The sequence below is a fragment of the Hoplias malabaricus genome, chromosome 4 (assembly GCF_029633855.1).
Source record: "Hoplias malabaricus isolate fHopMal1 chromosome 4, fHopMal1.hap1, whole genome shotgun sequence".
NCBI lineage: Eukaryota > Metazoa > Chordata > Actinopteri > Characiformes > Erythrinidae > Hoplias > Hoplias malabaricus.
The window spans coordinates 53,023,972-53,049,611 of record NC_089803.1 but is presented as its reverse complement, the minus strand read 5'-3'; the positions used below and the strand labels follow the sequence as shown (position 1 = coordinate 53,049,611).

General features: G+C 36.2%; 2 protein-coding genes across 3 annotated transcripts in view; one reads left to right on the top strand and one right to left on the bottom strand.

Moving 5' to 3' along the window:
- The first annotated feature begins 299 nt into the window (after nt 1-299).
- On the top strand, nt 300-6,544 carry cyb5r3 (cytochrome b5 reductase 3). Its single transcript, XM_066666928.1, has 9 exons — nt 300-656; nt 1,909-2,034; nt 2,138-2,207; nt 2,317-2,423; nt 4,107-4,236; nt 4,614-4,697; nt 4,888-4,973; nt 5,135-5,234; nt 5,893-6,544. The coding sequence occupies exons 1-9, from the start codon at nt 639-641 to the stop codon at nt 6,063-6,065; spliced, it is 894 nt and encodes a 297-aa protein (XP_066523025.1). The 5' UTR covers nt 300-638; the 3' UTR covers nt 6,066-6,544.
- A 352-nt stretch (nt 6,545-6,896) lies between these two features.
- ppfibp1a (PPFIA binding protein 1a) overlaps nt 6,897-25,640 on the bottom strand; it is a 36,337-nt gene continuing 17,593 nt past the window's right edge. Inside the window, exons 6-25 of one of the 2 annotated variants that reach the window (XM_066666926.1) lie at nt 24,795-24,905; nt 23,575-23,667; nt 21,601-21,706; nt 20,478-20,539; nt 20,222-20,303; nt 18,941-19,053; nt 18,359-18,450; nt 18,117-18,171; nt 16,975-17,143; nt 13,671-13,803; nt 13,336-13,467; nt 12,596-12,746; nt 12,373-12,484; nt 11,795-11,883; nt 11,573-11,695; nt 11,342-11,467; nt 10,990-11,178; nt 9,971-10,129; nt 9,497-9,562; nt 6,897-8,221 (exon numbers count right to left, since the gene is read on the bottom strand). In XM_066666926.1, coding sequence (XP_066523023.1) covers nt 8,138-8,221; nt 9,497-9,562; nt 9,971-10,129; nt 10,990-11,178; nt 11,342-11,467; nt 11,573-11,695; nt 11,795-11,883; nt 12,373-12,484; nt 12,596-12,746; nt 13,336-13,467; nt 13,671-13,803; nt 16,975-17,143; nt 18,117-18,171; nt 18,359-18,450; nt 18,941-19,053; nt 20,222-20,303; nt 20,478-20,539; nt 21,601-21,706; nt 23,575-23,667; nt 24,795-24,905 — 2,247 coding nt within the window. In that variant the 3' untranslated portion in view covers nt 6,897-8,137. The remainder of the gene's footprint in view (nt 8,222-9,496; nt 9,563-9,970; nt 10,130-10,989; nt 11,179-11,341; nt 11,468-11,572; nt 11,696-11,794; nt 11,884-12,372; nt 12,485-12,595; nt 12,747-13,335; nt 13,468-13,670; nt 13,804-16,974; nt 17,144-18,116; nt 18,172-18,358; nt 18,451-18,940; nt 19,054-20,221; nt 20,304-20,477; nt 20,540-21,600; nt 21,707-23,574; nt 23,668-24,794; nt 24,906-25,640) is intronic. The other variant, XM_066666927.1, reaches the window with a different exon arrangement.

Genomic DNA, 25,640 nt, shown 5'->3' with positions numbered 1-25,640 from the left:
ATTTCATAGAACCGATTCTTTTAAACAGTTTTTTGCAGCCTGTGGTTGCTGTTAATTGAACGTCCAATCGATTTATTTTCGGGTGCTGCGAACTCATAAATTGATTGTTTATAGACATTATGTAGATGCATTCAATTCCACTGCCTTTTGAATCGGTTAGACGGTTCATTTTAAGAAACGATTCAAAAGAATATCAATTGTTCACGAATCGCATGGCATAAGTCTGATTCAAAGAGATTGGAATCTATGGAGTCGGAACTATGATTTAATCTCAGGCATTAGTCTCAGTTCTAAATATATCTGAATTTGACTGGGTTTCCAAACAACAAAATGTATATATACTCTATATACCGTATTTGTTTTAAAAAATGCAGATCCTCGGCCCGTAATAGTTAAAAATGTTGAATTGATTCTCTGTTCATTAACCATATAGATTCATTTTAGGAATCGGCTCCTCGTCTAATACTAGCTAATGAACCAGGAAACGTTAGCTTGCTAAGCTCCAACTCTGCCAGTGGATGGGTTGGTCTGGAAAGTTTTATGTAGTACATAGTGCCAAGAGCTGTTAGTCACCAAATAAACTCAGAAACACAGCTGAGTCTTCGACTGCAAATAGCTCATATCGCTCAGGCAAGAGGATGGCCACCGTTTTAAAGGTAGTATGTTTATCTTATAAGTTTGATGTCATGCTGTGTTTTATTTTCCAGTGACCTGATTAACTTTTCTTTCCCACCTTAAGTTCTGCAACTGCCTGTTACTTTCTGGTTTCTTCTAAGGCTCTGCAAAGTAGCAGCTGCACGTTTTAAGGTGGAACGTTTCATTCGAGTAAGAATCGGGAGAAATAGAGCCCGTGTTATGAGTTTGAGATTAAAATAAAGTCAATACTTTATTGTACCCAACGACAGGGCTCAATAACGTTCTATTCTGTCATTTAACTTATTAACCTTTAGTTACACATCGTTACCGAGTAAACATGTACCCTCGGGTATATTATTGACACATAAATGTTATTTGTTTAGCTAAAGTAAGGGCGTTAGCAGCAGAAGTAAAAAATGTAGCTACAGCTTTCGTTCTTAGCCATGTTGTTGTTTTAAGTTTAGTTCACCTACAGGTGGCATTTGTACAGTAACCAGAACATAGATTTCCAACCCTCGAGGCCACATTCATGTAATTTACTTTGAGTATCAATATCTGCCATTAACGTCAGATTTAAGCAGCTATTTTGAAAACGGCTTAAGTGCAGGAAATGACAATTTGATGATGTTTTGTAGCTCCAATATTCAGCTGTTTTCCTTGCTGCTAGAAATATCCCCAAAAATTCAACTATTTTAAAACTCCCTATGGTCATGGATTAAACCCCTAAAACACAGCTCTGTTCATCATAACGACATATATACAAGTCCTTACATACATATAAGAATCTATACATGTAGTCTAAGCCCATAAAAAAAACTTAAAATCCATGAATAACACAGAAGTACCTGCCAGGTATGTTTGTTTTTATCATTACTAATGTTACACCTAAAACTTGAAAAGTCACCTGGTAAGTTCTCAACATGTTTTGGACAACGAACAACTAGCTATATTTACACGTCCTTCCCAGTATTAAGTTGTGGAGCAGTGGATATGTGTTCTCTGGAGAACATCATTTTGTGAACTTATTAATGTTTATATGACTGAATGCAATCAATTCCTCACAGCAATGTCTCAGAAAAAGAAATTATGTTACATAAGCAAAAGGAACAAACAACCTAATATTTTTTTATTTACAAGGGATAAGATTACTGGGTAAGGCATTAAACCTTGTCTTGGACTACACAGCATTCTGAACACAGACTCAAAAGGAAATGTGTTGAGTTTGTGAATCTGATCTTTCAAATACCCTCTATTTGTTTCTAATGTCTGCAGTTCGTCTGGGATTCCATTTATGGAATCATTGACCTAATCAGGAGACTTTTTGGCTTCAAAAGACCCCCTGCCATAACCCTTGAGGATCCCAATGTCAAGTATGCTCTGCGCCTAGTAGATAAAGAGGTGGGTATGTTCTGTTGTGAAGAGAAATGTTTTTTTTTTCTTTAATTTATATTTTTGTAGAGACCAATATTTGTAAAAGTTCTCCTTTTATTTTTATATTTAGATTATTAGCCATGATACTAGGAAATTCCGCTTTGCCCTGAAGCCAGATCATGTTTTGGGGCTTCCGGTGGGTAAGTTGGATATCTATTTATTTTTTTAAGTTGACAGTTGCCCTGGTGTTATTTTTATTTTAGTCCATATGACTACATCTATTTATCTTTTTTTGTTATATTGTTGCAGGTCAACACATTTACCTGTCTGCTAAAATAGACGGTAACCTAGTGGTGAGGCCCTATACTCCAGTGTCCAGTGATGATGATAAGGGCTTTGTGGATCTGGTAGTGAAGGTAGGCATTTCTTAAGTGGCAACAGGATACATGTTCATCCGTTATCATCCTAAAGTCAGTGGCACAATCAGAAACTAGTACTAATATTCCATTCCTCACATAGGCATCTGTTTTTATAGTTTATTAGCTTGGATATTGGAATGCTTTTAAAATGAAGTGGACCTGACTCATGATTTCCTGAACTAAATATTAGTGAAGCAGGTTTGAGACAATTGTCAAATTTACCTCATGTAATCAATATATATATATATGAGTGTAATACCTTGACTTACGAGTTTACTTTGCTCTGTGACCAAGCTCATAACTCAATTTGCTTGTACAACCCCAGTTGGGATGTTGTGTAAAACATAAATAAAAACAGAATATGGTGATTCATCATCTACAGTCCATAATATCATCAAAAGATTCAGAGAATCTGGAGACATCTCTGCAAATAAGCGGCAAGACCAAAAATCAACACTAAATGCCTGTGACTGTCGATCCCTCAGGCGGCACTGCATTAAAAACTGACATCATTCTGTAACGGATATTACCACATGGTCTCAGGAACACTTCAGAAAACCATTGTCAGTGAACACAGTTCATTGCTCCATCTACAAGTGCAAGTTAAAACTCTACCATGCAAAGTGAAAGCAATATATCAACAACACCCAGAAACGCAGCCGGCTTCTCTGGGTCGAGCTCATCTGAGATGGACTGATGCAAAGAGGAAAAGTGTCCTGTGGTCTGACAAGTCTGTATTTCAAATTGTTTTTGGAAATCATGGACGTCGTGTCCTCTGGGCCAAAGAGGAAAAGGACTGTCTGGATTGTTATCAGCAAAGTTCAAAAGCTAGCATCTCCAATTGTTTGGGGGTGTGTTAGTGTCCATGGCATGGGTAACTTGTACATCTGTGAAGGCAGCATTAATGCGGAAAGGTACATACAGGTTTTGGAGCACCATCCAAGCAACATCTTTTTCAGGGACGTCCCTGTTTATTTCAGCAAGACAATGTTCACGTGTTACAACAGTGTGGCTTCGTAGTAAAAGAGTGCAGGTACTACAGACCTGTATACCATTTGAAAATGTGTGGCGTGTTATGAAGTGCAAAATACGACAACGGAGACCCCGGACTGTTGAGCAACTGAAGTTGTACATCATGCAAGAATGGGAAAGAATTCCACCTACAAAGCTTCAACAATTAGTGTCCTCAGTTCCCAAATGCTGAGTGTTGTTAAAAGGAAAGGTGATGTAACACAGTGGTAAACATGCCCCTGTCCCAAATCTTGGAACGTGTTGCAGGCCTCAAATTCAAAATGAGTGAATTTTTGCAAAAAATAAATAAATAAATAATAAAAAAAAAAGTCTGTCAGTTTGAACAGTAAATATCTTGTTTTTGTAGTGTATTCAATTGAATATAGGTTGAAAAAGATTTGCAAATCATCCTATTTTGTTTTTATGTTTTACAGTGTCCCAACTTCATATCAAATAAAATTTCCCACTTTAAATGAACTGAAATGCTATTAATCTGTTCCAGACCCCCAAAAACAACAGTTTTAAGACTCTCTTTTTCATATTCGTATCACATTTTCATATCTCTGACAATTTGTAAGTTGATTCACTCAAGGCTTGACTGCGTGTGTGTGTGTGTATATTTTTCTTTTTGTAATTTCTCATTCTTGCTTTTTTTCTTCCTATGAAAAGATATACTACAAAAATACCCATCCAAAGTTCCCAGAGGGTGGCAAGATGTCTCAGTACTTGGACAGTCTAAGAATTGGTGACACAATTGACTTCAGAGGGCCAAGTGGTCTGCTGGTGTATCAGGGCAAAGGTGAATAGTTACTCAAATCAAAATATCTTTCCTTTGCCTTTCTGGGCACTGTCTCAATTTAGTCCACAGAATACTTTGTAACCTCACAAAGCAGGATTTCACATTTAGCCGGTTTTTATTTATGCCTTCTGGTAACCACTTTATCACAATTATCAGCCACAACATTTTTTAGGATTTATTAGGCAGGTAATTTAATCCCCGATGTATGCATTGTGAAGTAGGAATGTCCCTCAGTTCTTGCATTTGACTTGAGGCCTAAGTTATCTTGATAACTGAGAAATTCTGCATAGCCAGAATTAGGCTTAATGCCTGAATGGGGAAACCCTCCAGAGAACTATGGAGTCACTTAAAATTTAATGTTTTATATCACTTCCCAGGAGTTTTCGCCATCAAACCCGAGAAAAAGTTACCGCCGGTGATTAAGACGGCAAAACATGTTGGTATGATTGCAGGAGGGACAGGTAATTTATATACTATTTTTGTTCGTTGTTTTTTTATGCTTTGGATCTAGAAAAGTAGCATGGCATACTTTTGTTGTTCTACATAGCACACTTTATATTTTATGTTAAAAATATTGTATCTATCATTAGAATGGCATGTCCTGTCTCAATGGCATTCTGTGCATTGTGGTAACATCTTTACCCTCTTCAGGAATTACACCCATGCTGCAGATCATTCGTGCAATAATGAAGGATCCAAAAGACCAGACAATCTGTTACTTGCTTTTTGCTAACCAGGTAAGCCAATGGCTTTGTGTTTTAGAATTTCATATCAGTACAGAGTGAAAATGTTTTGATATCTGTAGACAGAATTTATGACCACATTGAAATATACAGCTGCTGAATTTAACCCTATAATCATTCCTAGTAAACTATTTCTCCTGCCAACTCTCAAACAGTCAGAAAAAGACATTCTTCTGCGCCCAGAGCTGGAGGAAATACAGGCCAATCATTCAGACCGTTTCAAACTGTGGTACACCCTTGACAAAGTCCCTGACGGTAAGTAGAACATTCGGGTCAAGGTTTTCTTTCACTTGAATTCTTGTGATGCTGAACATCTGTGCAAAAACATCCTAAAAAGTGTGTGGGGGAGGTGTTTAGACTTTTCTTATTTATATATTTCAAGCCCATATATCTACACAATACACACCATCTTCTGATTTAAGCTTTCATTGTTAAAGATTAACAAGGAAAAACACTCATGCTATTTCTGCTACATGATAAAGCTTTCATGTAAATTGCACCAGTGGTTGTCAAAATATTTTACCATTCAGATTTCATAAATGCAGCAATTGTGGTGAAGGTAAAGGAGTTTGCAGGGTTCTCTTGGGCAACAATTTTAACTACACTTAAATTGTCAGACACTTTGCTAAACTTTAAAATATACTTTGCTATTTAAAAGATTCTGTATCTAACTCTGTTTGGGTCCCACTCTTCATCAAAAACTGGTTAATTCATGGATCATTAAACTATTTGAATCTTCAAATATGAGTTGCTTTTTACAGAAATATTTTGTTGCTATTTAAGTGGTAAGAATTACTGATCCTTTTAATAGCTTTACCAATTACCATCAAACACTTAATAGCCAATTATTAAACAACAGTTCAGTGCTAATTTACCCACATTACTGATTTTGTAATTGATCTGCATATGACAGATTGGGAATTCAGCCAGGGATTCATCAATGAGCAAATGGTGCGGGATCATCTTCCTCTCCCTGGCGACGACACGCTAATCCTCATGTGTGGACCCCCTCCCATGATCCAGTTCGCTTGCAACCCCAACCTGGACAAAGTGGGCCACTCTCTCAGCAGACGCTTCATTTTTTAGAAAATGCATGAATTCTGCAACCCCCTTAAGAGGCTGTGGTGATAATATCTGTTTGTCCACTGTCATGATAGCGCTGCCACCTAACTGTATAAGCAATCAAGAAACCTCTGAACCAAGGGTAAAAGAGAGGCGAGTTCACTTGGTGTAGTGGGTGAAAATATATTGTGTTGACACGTTACAAAAACATTTTATTTACAGTTAAGCTGACATTCTTGCCAATGCAACATCAGCTTTATACGCAGGTTTTTTTTTTTTAATGTATTGCATTTACCACCCCCCACCCCAATTGGTGGCTGAGTTGAATTATAAGTAATGTGCTTTGTGTTCTGATATTTATTTGGAAGTGTTTGTAGATTATAACTGAAATGCACTTAGTTTGGTTTTATCCAGCATTTACTCACTCAACAAATTTGTCCATCTGTTAGTGCCTTACCACCTCATGACACGGCATTCCTATTCCACAGTGGGATTAAAAATAATAATAAAATGTATTGGTATGCGGATGCACAGGAAACTGTCAAGCCATTCCAGGACACTTTTTTTATGATGTATCCCATGGGCCATATGTTTAGTTTAAAACTAAAGACTGCAGCAATCAGTCCTTTGAGTGAAAAGCTTTAACATTTAAGCTTTAAAAGGCATCACATGCCAAGCATGAAGTGATATTCTGTATTGTTTCATTGTGCACTGCTTTAAGTTCATCAAATAAAAATATAAATATGATTTGATCATTTCCCCCCCTAATGTGTTTCAGGGTCAATTCTAGTTTCTATTGAGAAACTTAATTCACTTGTCAAGAGAAAACAGGGTGCTTCTGGAGGGCGATTGTTTTTTATTTATTTTTTTGACTTGACTGCATCTGGATCCTGCTGGATCTGTGAAGGAGTATACAGCATTATTATATACTGTGTTTTTGGAAATGCCTAGTTTGGTGTTATCACCATATTTAGTTGTCAAGAAGCTGTTACCGTGAAAATGACATTAGAGCCCCTACTACAGTTTTAAGGTAGAAAGAAATGTATAAACTTTCTCAATATTGTCCCTCAGTTGTTTAATTCATTATCATAAAATAAAAATTCATACTGGCGGTTGAACAATTGACTAATTGCTTTATCACTAGTCTATTGAATTTGTCCAATAATAGACCAGTTTTAAACCTGGTAACTGGTGATTTAAATAGTAGTCTCTTAAACCTTACCCTACCTGATTGTTTAATTACTATAACATTTGTTTTCTTAATTGTTTTGCTATGAGCTGCGTTTCACTACGGGTCAGAGTAGAAAACCCCCCAAAAACACTACTGATTAAGAACATTCACACAATTTTATTGATTTTATAAATTCATAAAGTGAGTACAGGGGCATTTACTACTATAGTCAAGCAATAACCATCACTGATTTGCAAGCTAAATGTTTCCAATAAGAATATTCATCCTCCCAAAAAACTTGCCATGTACCAAGTGTCCTAATTTATTACAGACGTTAACACATGCAACTATATGCAGGAGTCAAAATTTACAGTAAAAGTGTACAAAAGGGAAATGACTTGCTACAACATGATCAAAAATAAGTCTTTGGTTATTGTTTGCAGTCTTTGGTTTTAGTTTGGAAACATCCCTAATAAATACTGAAACACTTCATAGTGCTGATGGTAACAGGCAAATAAATAATACTATTACTGTGACATTTTTGGTAATTGTTGACATATTGGCATTATAAAGTTACATAGCACCACAGGTTTTTTTTTTCTTTTTTTTTCCAAAGCAAAAATGAACACATTCAGGGGAAAACTGCATTTCAGTGTACAATATTTTCTTTGTGAGTGTTATTTTTTCCCCCCTCAATATTGTAAATGCACAAAATAAGTGTGAATTTAAATGTGCACAAATAATTTCCTGGTAGAGGATGTGTCTGTATTATAAAATTACAAAATCAACACTGACTGGATTTTTAATGAAGGTGCCAACATATTTACATAGCACACTCACTATCTGACGATATAATATCACAGTACTTGGCAGTGAAGCCAGTTTCAGAATGTTTGATTAACCTGCCCAAAATGTGGCCAACTCCTCATGCGCTGGACTCATTATCCGCAGCACTGCCGTTGGGTGAGCAAGTAGATATCTCCACGAATAGTTCATCTTTTAGCATGCTCTGAAAATACAAAGGAAAAAAACCCCCAGCAAACTGTGAGAATACCTACAGACAGGAGACATTCATATTTTTATAAATTAATTGTTCACAATTTTGCAACCAATGCAACCAATTCCATGGCTTAAAACCAATAATAGGTGTGCACTGAACAGCATAAACCTCAGTGGCTGAAAGGGACGAACACCTTAAAAGCAACTTTTTGACGCTTGTGTGGAACTGCTGTTCTCTTGTTTGTTCATGTTTAGAAGCTCCGTGTCTTAAGGTGGAACAGTATGTGTGAGGAAAATGTTTACGTGACTGAAAAATTCAGTTTTAATTACCACAGAAGCTTGTTTTTTAAATTTAGCTTAGCAGAACTTTTGGTCTGTGTTTTCTTTCATGCAGTTCCACCTTAATTACCACAGCAAAAATAAGTCAATATTACCCACCTACGGAGCGAAACAGAACAAAATCCTCATCTCGGTTTGTGCTTTTCAACCTTTGGAGATCTATTTGTAGTCTAAAAACCTTGAATCAAATTCGACTGGTTTCGAGATAGCACCTTTTTTTTTTTGGTGTGTTTATTAAATTGTGGACAGATTGATCAGAGGCATTGTAAATACCCTGAACTTGTGTAAATATCATCACTATTATGCCACCCTGCTGCTTAATTTACATAGATTAGTGTTTTACTAGTAACAGAGTCTTTGGCCATAATACCCGTTTCAAAATTTAAACAAGAATCATTAGAAGGGGTGGGGGGCGCTAAGGAAAAAATTATAGGGAAATGTAGTAACAAAAGATTTTATAAATACTGTTTGCTACTTTAAAACATAAAAAACAACGTATGCTCTGTTAACAGTTCCATTCCCCTTTTGATAGTTTGAAAGTTAAATTTGGTCAAACAGCTGCAAGTTATTCAGTGGTCAAGATATGCTTGTGTAAGGCCTGTCTGTTACAACATTAAATGAAAGCTTTGTCTTGTGCTGTGGCAACTGCTCTGCATCCATAGCAAAACAAGCCAACAAACAAGGCTCCTACTGAACGTTTATTTCTGGAAGACTTGAAAAAGCACTTGCAACCTATCTTTATGTAATTTAGAAAAACAGATGAGTATTAAAACTGGTATTTTCAACTCAAGCTGCTGGTTTAAAAAAAAATAAAAATAAATAAAACCCCTCCTCATTCTCATATTTTGAATCCTCTTTAGAAAAGAAAAAAAAATGCTACATCTAATATATGAACCATTTAACACCAATCAGTTTGAAATTGTGTGCATTCAGCATGGCATCTTACAGTCAGGTTATTGATCCCCTCAGAGAAAGCTCCTATTTGTCTCACGGTGCCCTCAGAGTCATCCATCTACAAAGAGAAAGAGCAGCATTTTGAGAGATAACATTTGCAAAGTGACATTCAGTATAACCATCACACTTCAATACAGCCATTAATTCCAAAAGAACAATTCATGTGAAGAGTCATAGCAAATCCACTGAACTTTATAGAAAGACCTCAGACTTTCATCTTAGCATGAAAAATGAGGGAGAAATCAGATGATATAAAAGGCACAATGTCACTGTCTAACTATAGGGTTCTAAACACACAGCATGCTTAATAGATGTGATCATATTCACTGTGCTTTGATAACTCAAAATGATTAATGAAGATTCCATTTTAATGGCAAGTGTGAAAACTGCCGTTGTATAAAAGCTCATATGTTATTAATGTCAGGCAAACTTTGAGTTTGTGTTCAGCAGAAAGAAGCTTTAGCACCTGCTCCAGCTGGTCCAGTTCATCCTCATACATGCGCAGGCCTCTGTGGAAGCTGCTGCTCTGGGGCATCTGCACATCCATGGGGCACACATACTCCTCGCTGTCAGCTTGCCGCTTCCTCCGCAACGTCCCGAAACCACCAAATGATGGACGCCTCGGCTAAGGCACGAGGACATGGAGATTATGGTTATTAGAGATAGAAAAAAAAAAAAAAAAAAAAAAAAATATATATATATATATATATATATTCCCAAGTCCAAAAATCAAGCCAGAAAGAAACCACCACTTTTCCAGTTCCTGATGTAGGAGGCCTCTCCTCTATTAGGAGTTTAATTCTATGTAATTACAGCTTGTTTTTCCTCCCAATTACATCCACACATTAATTTTGGAACTACTCAAAGTACAAACAGAGCCAAGAGCTTCACTTTGTTTGAAATCTGAATAGTACAAGTGATAATCCTGTACTTCTCCTGCACTTCTGCTGCAAATTAAGATTTACTCAAGAAAACCTTTAACAAAATGTAGTGATTTTTACTTCTCTGAATATTTTCAAAGCATATTTCTACTTTTTATATAATTCAATTTAATTGCTTTTTCAGTGTCTCAGCAATGGAGCTTTAGCATTTTATTTTAAAGCAACACTAGGTAGTATTTTCACTTAATTACAGCTTCAGGATCAATGTGACGCTTCACTGCTGGGTAAAAGGGAGAATAGGATTTATTTTGTTGCTGCTGTGTTCAGCACTGCAGAAACTGCACTATGTAACTTTTGGAAAAGGGTAGGAAACCAGTCCTCCACATTCCTCCTTGATATGAGGGCAGTGCACTCTGCAACTGTAGGGGGAGCCCAGGAGCAAAAGTACCAAGAGAAACAAGAACAGAATCTAACAATACTTTAGTTCCATTGGGGATAGATGCTGAGTGTACTAAGATGTTCCACAGTACCTAAGTAGTTTGAGTTGATATTCATGTATTCTGCTCAAGCTGATTTTGAGAAGTTACTTTTCATTTTTTTTTACCTTTACTTTAGCTGTGGCAGTGAGCAGTGTGTAGTCAGGGTTCTCCAAACACTCCTGCTTCAGTCTCTGTGCTTCCGCACCAATCAACAGGTGAAAGTGGGTTGCCAGGTGACGCCTCAGTAGAGTTTTGTTTGGTGGGATGTTTAAGAGGAGAGCCATAGTTTCCACATTGAACCGAGGCTCCAAAACCTGATAGAGAGGGAGGGGGAGGGGAAAAAAAAAGAAGAATGAATACTGCCACCTCTGCATGTGAGGTTTACTCTATTTCAATTTTGAGATTTTTATAGAGAGTAAGCACATAGGATAAATTAAGTCTGAATGCACTTCCTTTTGTCCTCTATAATGTTCCTACCATTAGGCCGCCGTGCACTCCACTTCCTCTGAGGTTGGGTGCATACTCTGCCAAATCTACAGAGCGCAGCCACTCCATCACTCTGTGATTGGTCCACTCACACACTTCAGCTGGTGAAATATTGTTCTGTAAACACAGAAGAGACAACCTTAACCCTCAATAAAAACAAAGCCTTGGGAGGTAAAAAAATTCCTACATGAAATGTGCTGTGCGCGCCAGAGGGACAGGCACCTCGTTGGAAGGCCGCCGACGGAGGCAGTTGGGCTCATAGTGGTTGATCCTCAGCACTTGAATTGCTCTCTTGATGCTGAGATGGTGAAGGACACTGGCAACCTTGAGACCCAGCAAATCATCCTGTACAGAGAGAAGCACACTACAGCGAAGGCGCAAATGCCATAATATTTTAGGTGAATTCCGGCTGGAGACGTTATTTAAAGGAAAAAAAATACCTACCACAGTCATATAGTGAAGCATACGTCCATCAACTCGACCATCTTCAAACTGGGATTTGTATTGAGGCAGCCCAATGTCATCCAGCCACTCTGGCATGTGGAAAATTAGTTTTAATTAAAATAAATAATGGAAAAAAACCCTTCCTTGCTTTACAACTGCTCAAACATGCCCCGATGATTGGAATTATTCATAGGAGACTTAACTTTAATTTGCGAAAATATGTAGGGCTACACAGCAGAGAGGCATGATAAAAGGTCAAAAAGTAATTCTAATTATTGCTGTTATTACTGTCTGCTACTCTTTTTAATGATTCATTTTCACTCTTATTTCCATTGTTGAATTTTCTCATATACATTGTAAACTTGTTGATTCTTAATGTATTTCCCCATGAGTGTTTTAGTGTGCATTAAAGACACTGCTTTCTTAGAGAAGATTTAAAAACAAAGAGTAAATTTGTAAATCTATGAAACTGTTTCGCAGTAATTCACTTAATTAATGAAAGCATAATGATGGTATAGAAAACCAGTCTTTGTACCCATTAATTATCAGCATCATTATATTCAGTGATCATTACTCACGAGTAACCCAGTTACAGTCCAGTTTGCCCCTGGCATTGTCATCCTCCGAGCCTAGAGCCTGAAGAGCCAGCTGCAGTTTCTTTCTGTGGAGAGGATGCCTGATGCCCAGCTCCTATAGGGCACACACAAAGGCCTTAAATCTTGAACAGAAAATAATCCCCTCATTTACGAATACATACTACTCTAATAGAATAGTTTGGAAAACTGGGATTTGAATTCCAACCTTTTCCAAGTCGTGTTGCGAGGCATTGAGCAGTGTCTGTCCTGAGCGTAACCACTGCTGCGCCTGATTGAGATAGAGCCCCAAACCCTGCTCCTGCAGCCATGCACAAACCTGCTCCTTATTCCAGCGTCCAAATGGAGTGTCCTGCTCACTGCACAGAGTGAAAGAGAAAGACAGAGAAAGTATAAATGCAAAAACACTGAACTGTTTAAGCTTTCACGGTTTTACACATGAAAGGTCATTTAAAATATAAGTCATAGAAGAAAATTTCTCTATAATTCATTCATAGTAATATGTCAAACAGATCATTGTAATGATCAAATGTAGATCATGATATGAATCAGTGTTTCTGATGTCTATGAATGCAGCCATTTTATTTAAGTCAAAATGATCAACAAGCAACAAGTGTTTAATATAGTTATTTTATTCAAAGTTTCCTTTGACAAAATATTTTTGTTGCACTAGAAATTATCTATAAACACAAAAAAAAACTATGAAATTAGTTAACCAAAAGGCCAAAGTCTCTTAAAACCATCATTAAAAAAAAAAGGTCTCAGACATCAGCTAGCACATACATAACTACATACATATGATTTCGATAAAAATATCCTGCCCAAGTTTCCCTACAATGTATTATTTCACATCAAATCAGCCTGAATACATTTCTTTAGACCAGAAAGTAGGCATTTGGCACAGACAAATTCTATAAATAAAGAACAAAATTCTCCAGATACACTTACTTGTTGTTCCCACGCTGCAAGTCACATGACCAACCCAGTCTTGGTCCAGCAGTGGCTCTAACTCCACCCCTTCGGAACTCAGACTCAGGAACATCATCCAAGTTATAAGAGGTGGACTGACTCCTCCTCATCCTAAAAGAAAGTATAAATATTAAATGCACAAAAATGTTGCATCCATTAATGTAAAATAAATACAAAATTAAATTTTTAAAATATTGTTCAGTTATTTAGCATGAAGTTTGCATTCATCAAAAAGGGCCTTTGATGTTTTAAAATATAGGAAAAAAAAAAAAAAAAACTTTAAGAAATAAGCAGAGCCCGTGAAAGCAGCTTACATTCCCAAAAACTTGCGGATGCCCTTCACTTTCTTCTTGCCCTCTGGTGAGAACGTATCCCCCTCCTTTGTTTTGGGAGACGGAGCTCCAGCCAAGTCCAGGTGCTCAGTCCTTTTCCGCTCAGCCTCAGCTGCTAAAGTATCACAAAATGAGCTTCATGGCTACTTAAGGCTACATTACCAAATATCCACAAATACGTTTACTCCTCTAAAATCATTCATGCAAAGCAAATAGGATCCACAACTAATTCAGCCATCTGGTCATGTTTTGGTCCAATCCCAGCTCCCAACGAGGCCTGCTCTGATCATGAGATCAACTTGCCATACATTGACATGACTATGTAGCACCCAACTGAATACAATGTTCAAGGCTCAGATAAATAACACACGTGCTAACATCAGAATTTAAGTTATTGTTTGTACAATCCATAACATGGTTCATGTGCACTTGCCTTTAAAGAGTGAATTCAAATAACCAATGCACATTGTTTCTTTTATAGAAATATATGAGTGAAAGTTCACAGCTTTGGAGAATACCTCAATTGGAAAATAAATGCCAACAACTGAAACAAGCCGATTCTTAGCATTTGTACATAGTGGTTAATGTCTGTGGAAATGCTGTCTACATGGGCCAACTGGGATAGGAAAAGAAACACAACAGAGGCTGAATTAAGGCAGGACTGCTTGATAGACATATTACCTCTGCATTGAATCATTAATTTAAAAGGAATACTCCAGTGTTCATTAGCCTACTCTTGAAATGCTGTATCTATAGAGTTGATTACTATAGACATTTCTGAATTTGAACAATTGCTGTGAAAATCAGTTATGGGGAACATTAGTGAAGTAAACTGCTAAATATGCTAATTAGTTTTGATCAGAACAGCCACTCAAACCCATCCCAATACACCTGAATGGCCTCGTACTGGCCAGATTTATACCCCTCTAGCGGACACTGGGCACTTGAACATGGTGAACACTGTTACAGCTGAACATGTCACTGTGTGACCCAATTCTTTTTATACTATGAAGATCATAGACTGTGTTGGCACAACTTTAAATCTGTTTTCACAATGGGTGCACTATGAAATAATATCACAAATATTAATGGGGTTTTCAAAATTGTTGTCCACATTAATTAACTTTTAAATACAAGTGAAGTAGACAGATAAAAAAAAAAAAATAATAAGTTTACCGAAACTTACAGAACTGCAAAATATTGCAGATTTCCTTGACTCATTTATTAGTTTAGTAAAAAAAACAAAAAACAAAAGCATTAACATTCTTTAACCGAGTACCCCATTTTAAAAACCAACATCAATGCAGTGTGTGAATTTATATTCTGCAAGATTTAAAAAAAGTGGAGGAATATGAAAAGTGTGAAGCAGATAAAGCACAAAAATGATTTAAGAGTCTTTGAAAGGTCAAGACCCCATATAACCCTAATATAAACATGCAAAAAGAAAACGCTGTATCATTTAATGTCATTGTATCATTAAATGTTTAAAACACACAGTTCTCAACATTTCATCTCTCTGGTTTAAGATGAAATGGGTCCTAAACTCATTTCCCATCTATGCAATTTACTCATTGACATCTTTGCAGATGGGGTCAGATTCAGCCAGGAATGGAAGAAAAAAGGGGTGGAAGGATAGGGAAAAAAAATTGGTTATTGTCACTATAGGTTCTTTTCTTCTAGGAATATTCCATAAATATTTCCTCTTAATTTCTATCTGCTGCATCTGTTACATACAATAAATATGGACAAAAATAGCAATACATGAAGTACATGAAGTCAATAATCATGCTATGGAAGTGATAGGTGGTTTCATAAAAAATTATCCCAAAAAGTTATAAAATAATAATTCTGTTAAAGCAGTAAACCAGTGTAATTATTGTGTTGAGGGTGATCAACATTTTTTGTGTTTCCCCTGATATTTAAGAATATAAAGCTTAAAACTATATATAAATAAAAACTGTCGCTACCACACAGCTTCAGGATCTCAGGTACTGAACCAAGAACCTCTGGGTTACTGACTGTGAGGAGTTTGGTGTGTTCTCCCTGCGGGGCTCCAATTTCCTCTCAACTAATGAAACACATTGTGGATTGATTCGCTATGCAACATACCCAACTCTGTGACTGAATGGCGAGTTTGTGGTGCCCTGTGATGGACTGGTAACATGTCGAGGTTGTGTCCCTGTCTTGCGTCCAATGATTCTGGATAGTCTCTCAACTTAGATCAGGATGAAGAGGTTAGAGAGAATGAATGAAAAACACTGGTAGGCCAATTTCTCAAATTTTTAATGTTTATTCAAGTTCAACCATAAGTCGAATGATATTCATAACAAGCGAGTCAGAGAATTCCTTTGTTGGTTTTGTTACTGTTTGATGTACTGAATGTTATGATGTAGCAGATAGACATTATTTTGGGAGAGGAAAAATAAAAAAGCTAGAATATTCCTGTAATTACTAAACCACTGAAAGCAAACTGGACCATGGCCCAGATCTGCAGGCAAGCTATACAATGTACTGTACCTAACATGGGTGAGCTCGCACTCCGGCTGCGGTCTTTACATCACAAAGGAAACAAGATATACACATGAAGTAAACACACAACCAGGACAGACACAGACATACACGGAAATACACTGCAAAATATAAGGTCTTGGCAAATTAAATGACATACCAAATATTTTCTATTTTGAGATTGTTGTAAGAAAAATAAGGATTTTGCTATATTCTAAATATGGCTAACTTTTTTTTAGTAATGTGTCTAATATATTAATTTTCTCCCACACTCCTACGGACACAGTGAAACAGCCAATCCACCTACCAGCTTGTGAGTCACAGGACTGTGAGAGAACTATGAACACCTGGAGGAAACCCACACATACATGGGGAGAACACACTAAACTCCATGCAGTGATCCGAGGTGGGGTTTGATCCCACAACTCAAGAAATGATCTATGTTCTGATTGTCTAAAAATGACTGAAATTCTCTGCAAATATAAAGAGATAATTTCACTTTATACATTTATTCTTATGCTGGTAGTAAGGTAATCTTATGATTATTATGAATCATTATAAATGTATTATTAGATACACAAATTAAAATTAAGATAATTTTGTATCTTATTACTTGCCAAGACAACCTTTATTGCAGTGTATACCCATGCTATAGAAACTACATTCACTTCCTATTCTGTCACATACATCATTCAAAATAAGGACGAACAGAATCACAAAGCTGAACATGAACCACACAGACACCAAGTGCAATCCCACAGAATGAGTGGCAACTCACCAAGGTTTGGAGCGCTGGATGTTCTCTTTCCACTTCGGATCTTAAAAAAGCCACGTCCAAATGAGGAACGAGTTTTTTTGGTGCCGAAACTATCACCTTCCCCAAGGCTGGCCTGAGTGGGGGAGGCAAACGGAGAGCTCTTTTTACCATCTCCATCCTCAGCTTCACCCTGGAAAACAAAAAGATATCATTAACCAGACACAAAACATATGTTAGAAAGGCTAACTCCCAAAAATAAAATGTGCCCATTACTACATCTGTTGTAAATATGCTTAGTACCACTCTACATGGGCCCAGGGGGAGGTCTTTAGTGATATTTTCCACTTATAAGTCCAGGAAAACCTCTTATGATGATGCACATCATATGTGAGAGGAACTTTAAAAACTGCAAAAGTAAGAGATAGTATTGTATTAAAACTGTTTGTATTAATTAGTTTCTACATCAGTGATTACACTCAAAGTCAGCATTTTTTCCTGATTTGGGGAATATTAACAGAAATGTAGTCCAGAATGCTTGTTTGTATCAAAATAAACTAAACTTCCATAAGAAATAAACTTGTTTTTATTTTTTTTTACTATAGGGCCGTCCTTACAAAGCTCCAGTTACCCAGGGGAACGTTGTGTGAAATACTCCAGAGTGGATACAAATTAAGATCTCTCAGACCAGGTAAAGATAGCACTGCTGAATGGGAGAAGAATATTCTTAGTGAACAACCCTAACTTTGTGTACTATATCCTTCTACTCGGAATTCTCCTCCAGATTAGCAAATAAAACCACAGAAGAGTTCCCGCACAAAAAGGGTCATGTCTGCAGAGAGAGGAATTGGGGGGGACTGTTCATACTTTAATTTTAATAATATTCTCCAACAATGGTTTTACAGAAGACAACCATACTTAACATTTTACTAGCGTTGAAATTAGTAAACATTAGTATTGAGGAATTTATAAAGCTCTTGAAAATTCCAGAGCTAGTAGCATGGTTGTAGTTGGTGAGACGTCCAAACAATCTGGTGACAATAAATATTTACTTGTAACTATAGCTTTAAGCATTAGGGGGTGCTCAAGGCTTACATTTATTTTACAAAATAAAGCTCCTATATTCTAATCACATTCAAAGGGAAAGGTATATTTCGAGTCAGTACCTCCTTTCTTCCTGCAAGAGGTGAAGAGTTTTCTAAACCAAGATCTTCAGAGGCACTGTAATCAGGGAAAATGGTAAACATCATTTCATGTGCTTGAATCAGAATGGGTTGTTAAAAAAGAACCCTCATTCAGCTCAGTATTTGCATTGTGTGTAATCAGTATAAAAGCCAGACTCTCCTAGGTGTAAATTCAAACACAACATTTAAAGGAGAAGTATAAATAAATAATTTAAATATCAGACCTGGGTGAATGGCCTAGGTCTGTTCTGGAGGATTCTGATGTGCTGTGGATGTCAAACTCTGAGATAAGCTCAGCACATGGAATCAGTTGAGGCTGAAAGAAAGAGAATGAGAGAAAATGCATTCATTTGGGGGAAGGGGGAATAAATTGCTGAATATACACAGGGCGCTGTCTAAACTGTTCTTTAAAAATGTCAAATATTTCAGAAGGGGAAAAAAAAAAGTACCCAGTGTGTATTTGGCAAAATAGGGGAAAAAAATCATTTTAGAATTAAACATTTGCCTCAATTTTTATGGCCATTTTACGATTATAGTCTTTTACCCCTGTTCTGCCTGTCCTAATTCATGATATGGGCACTTATGTGTATCAGCAGTGCCAGAAATAAGGATAGAGCACATCCATAAGGAAATAAGTGACAACTAAACACTGCTGTTGTTCAGCTAAAGTCCATTTGACTTTAATGCCAGTTTAAAACAATGAAAAACTCCCAAGAAACTAAGACAAAAGGAGCTGGACAGTAATGTCCTAAAGGAAGTCAGAAGAACATCCTGTGTATACAGCAGCATTTGTGTGGAGGTTGTACCTCATCAGTCTCCTCTGCGCCTCCCAGGGAAACACTCTCAGTAACCGTAATGGTGGAGACTACAGCTGACCCTTCACACAGACCCACCCTGTTTTCCTCTTCCTTAGCTCTGTCTGAGAGGGGAGCACAGGAACACAAGTGAGCCTGGACAAAGCCACTGGTTGTTATGAGAAAAATGTAGGCATAATTAAAATAGATTTCTCGTTCATTTTAATTTCCCCCATTACATTATGTCCAGACACTAGACGTTAAACAGAAAATCCATTCCATTAGGTATTTCATGAAAACAGTCTATGAGTCGGGAATTGTGCTTTATCCTGCCTTATGACTGGACCTCAAGGTTTCAGGCAAGACCTATTGCTCAGTGCACATGCACAAATTGTAGTGACCAATGCACATATGTGGTGCCAAATCCTGCTTTATAAAATATACTCTAGAATTAAAAAAATCAAAATAAAATAATAACATAAATAATCAACTTGGCCTAGTCCTTGTTATAAAGAAACAACAATGCAGTGAAATGTCAAAGTAAATGTAAATTGTCAAAAATCACCCCTGCATTAAGGGAACTATTTACTTTAAAAAAAAAAAAAAAAAAAAAAAAAAAAAAAAAAACAGTCACTTCAGGCAGCATTTTTGTATTAACCACAGGACAAGATAGCAGTGGTAATATTAATGCCATTTTTCCAAATTCATTGAATAAAAAAAAAACTGTTTACATCTGACAACACAGACTATAGAATCACATGACGTCAGAACTATGACATGTACACTGCCACAGGAAGTGTCTGAACTAAGATCATTATTATCTGTATTCTCATTAAGCATGGTGCTTGTTTGAAATAATATACAATAAAAATATATTCAAAAACAATACAAAAATAGAGCTAGTTTAAAAACAAAACAAAAACAAATACATTTATAAATAAAGGTTTTTCCATATTTTCTCCTTGATCGTAAGGATTTGTTAAAATCAAACACATTCTTGCTTGAACATAATGACTTATTTATTAACTTCTGCATAACTTGGGATTGGATGTTAACCTCAAATACTGGAAAGATGAGGAAAGAGCTAAACCAACATATTAACATACAGAATATCACCACCTACCGTAATAATGTTTTGTTTTACTGTAATATTGAGATACTGCTCAGATAAATCTTTATAAATCCAATTTTCTCAGGTGTCTAAAACTCTTGTACAGTACTGTACATGTTGCAAAAGGAAAAAGGCCTTATTTTAAGAAGTTTTAAAAACAAAACCTGTGTTAAAGCTCTAACCTTTCGGTCCCTGTGCTGACATCATGTCTTGAACTTTCCTGTAGTGTAAGAGCAACTGCTGTAACTCTTCAATCTTTTGATCCTAAAGAAAATATAAAATACATAATCATTCATTATCCCTCTTTACCAAGATTTTATTAAAAGTGTACAACAATTTATATTTACATATAAATCCTAAGTCCAAATTATTTCAGTGAGGCATTAACAAAGTTATAAATAACTTAATTACATTGTTCACAATTAACTGACAAATCACCTTCTCCTCATTAGCCACCATTAAAGACTCCATAGCCTGCTTCATTCTCCGGACATCCACATCTGTTGAAGCAGCAGGTTACACACTGATTACATAACTAAAATTAAAGAAATATGCATGACTTACAGCTTTAAAAAGATACAAAATATTATCAGTCCCAATATAACTGTGGGGTAAACCATTCAATTTAATCATGAGGCTCTACACCCAATCATCTACATTCCATTTATCATTTCACAAATCAGTTGTGACACATTAGCTTTAGGTTTAAAGTCTCAGAAACAATGTGTTGGTCTTGTCACATAACATAATTCACTTTATTTATGCATTTTTACTTATTACTCTGAGCAAAGTAATGATGTCTGCAGTGCAAAAATCTGACAAGCTTTACAGTTCTTGTCTGGACACGCAGGATATGTATGCTTGGCTGATAAGGTTTTGCGTTCATTGACATCTACTTAAACTGTAGCTCTGCACAATGTGCTCATGCAGCAAGAGCCAAACATTTGTTTGTGCTAAATGTTTCACTAAACATTTAATCACTCATTAAATATGAATATTGAGTATGTGAGTATATAAATTAGAGGTCAATTATTCATCCATTATCTGTAACCACTTATCCAGTTCAGGGTCGCGGTGGGTCCAGAGCCTACCCAGAATCACTGGGCGCAAGGCAGGAAAACACCCCAGAGGGGGCGCCAGTCCTTTACAGGGCAACACACCTTCACTCACACCTACGGACACTTGAGTTGCCAATTCACCTGCCAACGTGTGATTTTGGACCATGGGAGGAAAACAGGGCACCCGGAGGAAACCCACACGAACACAGGGAGAACACACTAAATTCTTCACAGACACTGGAGCAGGACTTGAATCCACAGCCTCCAGGGCCCTGGAGCTGTGTGACTGTGCCACTGTATCGCCCTAGAGGTCAATTAGCATCATCAAAATTGTGATTTCAATTGAACTATTCGTAACCATTTTTATGGAGTTAGTTAAGTATACTTAAGCAAAGATTTCTGTAAATCAGGCTAAATAACCAGTTACCACACTTGACTAAATTTTGAGTTGTCTTTTAAAAAAGAAAATGCAAATATTATTTAGGCTACAAATGTTAGCGTACCTCTGCTCTGTGTTCTATCTGCGGTCATGACGTCAGGCTTCTCCTTTACTCTCCGCAGCTCCCGCTCTGTCTCATCAAGCTGCTTCTGTACCAACATTAGCTCTTCCTAATCAATAAAAAGTTGAATGATGAAAGATAAATAAAATTTAAAAGCAACAGTAAAATTACTCAGTCATGCCTGTATGACATGATTGTGCTCAGTGAAAATGGAACTAGACAAATAGCCTAAAAGTAAATCAAAATTAAAAACTCAGTCATTTCCCATGCAGTAACCTATAGTGCATTACCATAAAAGGCCATTTTTGTTACGCAAATATATACCAAATGCAAAGAAAAATTCTTATAGCCCAGCAATGAAATGATCAAATGTTATTCAACAACAAATTAATAGTAAGAGCTCTCATTAATACAGACATTGTTTAAATGTATGCGAACATTTAACTTAATCCTTAGACGGAGAGACAAGAAAAAAACAAACAATTAGATCAAAATCAAATAGCATTTGTACGGGAGCTTAGAATGTGCCTGAGCAAATTAGGTTTTAGAAGGACAACTTCTTAAATGTTAAATAAATCACATTACTGGAAGAAAGGAGATGAAGTAGGAGATGAAGATAAGAAGGAGCAGAAAACGTATGCAAGTATTTAAAGTCAAAAAGTGGTGTACAGACTGATGAAATACAAAAGAGAAAAAGGTGAAGCCCAGAAATACCAGAACTAATAGACACTGCTACACCTCATTTCACAGAGCGAGAGTCTGAAGAGTGGAGGTCCAGTGTTTACAGTCACCAGAATACAGAGGCTGTGATGAAAGAGAGATGTAAGAAAGAAGCACAAGAACCAGAAAGCAGATAGTGAGTTTAAAAAAAAAAAAAACAAATACACACATATCATTGCAAGCAGTGATAGATTAGGGTCACACAGAGTGGCAAAAAAAATAAAAAACACTTACACAATATTGGCTTTTGAAATTATATTACCAAACAAAGCTGCAATATGCAAACATGGTATCCAACTAATCACCAAGTATGTTTAATTTGTACTGATACATCTTGAATAATCATAGATGCCTCTGAGTAAATGAGTTTGAGAGTGTTCGAGATGACATCACCCATGAGACGACACAATTTTGGTCAAATTGATGAAGTCTATTTCACATCAAGTCTCTGCTTAAATACATGACTCATTCATCTTTAACAGCTAATTAATGAATAAAAAAATCTTTTCAAAGACAGAATTTTGAAGGTATACAAGAATAACCCTTCAGATTAAAAAAATAAATAAATAAAAAAAAATAAAAAATAAATAAATAAAAAAAATTAAAAAAAATACAAATGGGGCTGTAATAAAAATGCAAGGAGAGGATAAGCTTTAAAGCCTATTCGGTATTTAGTAGTCGATTTACTAATGTACATAACCAAGCCATTAAACAAAATTGTATTAATAGCTAATAAAATTCAGTGAACTTTAAAATATGTTAAAAGAACAAATTCCAGATTTCTCTTCCAGATCCCCATTTAACACATTTATTTGGTAAATTCCATCAGCAGATGCAGGATTAATAGTTAATTACAATTATTAATAAATGTCCTTTAGGAGACATGTGGAAACAGCTGAAGAGTAATGTACATAAAAATAGATATTTATGGTATTAATGTCACTTGTAATTATAATATCAGATTTTTTTTTTTCTGAGCAAATGAATGCTTACTGACTAAACAAATGCCTTTTTAAATTTAATTTTCTCTGATTTGTTTTTATTAATGTTGTCATCGAAACTTAAAGGGATAGGGTTCAAAACTACTGGAAACATTTTTACAAAGATTTATATAATTTTCTCTTGAAACACTGGCATTCTGAATATATGAGATATTTGTAACACATACTATAAAATTTTATGAAGTACTCATTAAAAATGGTGCCCGTGTGTGCGTATGTATTGTGTATACTGGCACAAGTCCACCAAGGACCTTACTTTGGTTGATTTCAAGCTCCTTTCCTGCTGGAGTTTCTCAGCCTCCACAGTAGTCATCCTGAGACGCATTTCATTTAGCTCTTCATAGAGACCCTGCAATAAAAGGGGGGCAAAAAAATTAAAAAACTTCCTTACCTTCCGATCTTTATTTTAAACAGTGTATCCTGATGCTTAACACGCAGAAAAGCACAGCTTTACACATCAGTATTTAAGTGCACTTATGAGCTCTGAGAGACTTATTCTAAGAACACTTAAAGATGAAATGCTGGAAGATCTCTCAGCATAATGGTTTCTTTAGTGTGGCTAAAATGAAATCCACATTTGCCTGTGTCTGGGATTTGAACACTGACACCATCCCTCCAGTTCTCGGTGGATTTATGCTTTCTGAAATCCACACTCTTGAGCTGAAATCCCCAAATGTCCCCTCATCTGAATGAACAACAGAAGGCTGAATTGTGCTAGTGTATTTGCAGTCTTGGTGAGTGAAATGGCTTTATGACAGGAAATGGCTCAAGAGCTCAACGTTTTGCTCTTACCCTTGCTTGGATTGAGTTATGGGCTTAAGTGGCTACACATGCCACCACAGAAACAGCAGCATGCTGCCCAGCTGTGTTTTTTTAATGTATATAGTGAAAGCTAAGCTTTTTATATCCTGTAAATAGCTTTAGAGGTTGGAATTTACGGTTTATACTGCTGGATGGCAAACTACCCAGTGTCTAATTAGTTCATAAATGGTTTGATTTATTACACACACACACACACACACACACACAGGTAATTTGACATATAAACTGTGGAACAATTATATTTTTGTAATGCATAATGTAACACTTTGCAGTAGGTCGACATATTGATAAAGACTTCATAACACATGACTTCAAGCTAGCGTACATAAACTGACAGGTTTGCTTTAATCCACTTCTCCCTAGAAAGTGCTTATTGTAATAAGTATTTACAAATGGATATGCAGGCTTACATCAGCTGTTGAGAATGGCTTTTGTAGGGTTCATGAAGCCTTAAAAGTGTTATTGTATTATTTTACATTTCTAAGTAATAATTGTGAGATACCCCTTAATTTATTCAAAAAAGTGAATATTTAATGTATAATTAATTGGCAAAGAAATTACTGTAACCATAGTTGTTTCACATGGACAGAAGTGTAATTTCATGTTGATAGATTATAATATCTAAAGACTTCATGTTGTGAAAAAGCATTTTACCTCACTTTCCCTGTTCTCGCCGTCTACTGTCGCAAGCTTCAGTTTAAGACTGGATACCTCAGTCAACAGCTCCAGCTTCTGGGTCTCTAATGCACTCCTACTGAGCAACTCCTACATAACACAATGAAACAATATACTGAACATACCTTCCTGAGGTGTTAATGTTTACATAACTGAGCCTTTGCAAAGAACCACCACATGTGAATGTTTTTGTAATAATCTCTTGAGCATGAAGTTACATTGTCTGATGCCCTTTTTTAAAAATAAATCAGCCATAAAAGATTTTCTTCTTTTTTCTTAATTGCAACATATGAAACATTTTCACACAGAGAAATTGCTCTCCACTGCTAAGAGTGGACAAGTAAACATTACTACTAAACATTGTAAATGTTCATGGTTATTCACTGGATGTGCTCATTAAAAAAATTGCCTTAAAAATTAAACTGTTCAGTTTAAAATATGTTCATAAAATGTATTAAACAAGCAGCCATTAACCAAGTTTAACTTGATTTATCAAAGTTATACTCCTACACTGAACAACTATTCTGCATATTTTAGTGCAAGATTTTTAAATTTGGGGAAAAAAGGCAATATTACATTTTACCGCTAACATGGCGAATTATTTCCAATTAAATTCATTTTTACATTCCAATATGTATTTCACATGGAAATACCCCACCAATTTAAAATAGTCCTTTTCAAATGAGGAAATGGATCCTGCACAAGTTTGGTAACTGAATGCCTTTAGACTGAAAGTATTCTAGCGAAGCATTCACAGTTCACAAAATTTAGGAGACATTTGTTTTATTTCACACACTTAGTATTTACTTTTATCTAATTATTTAA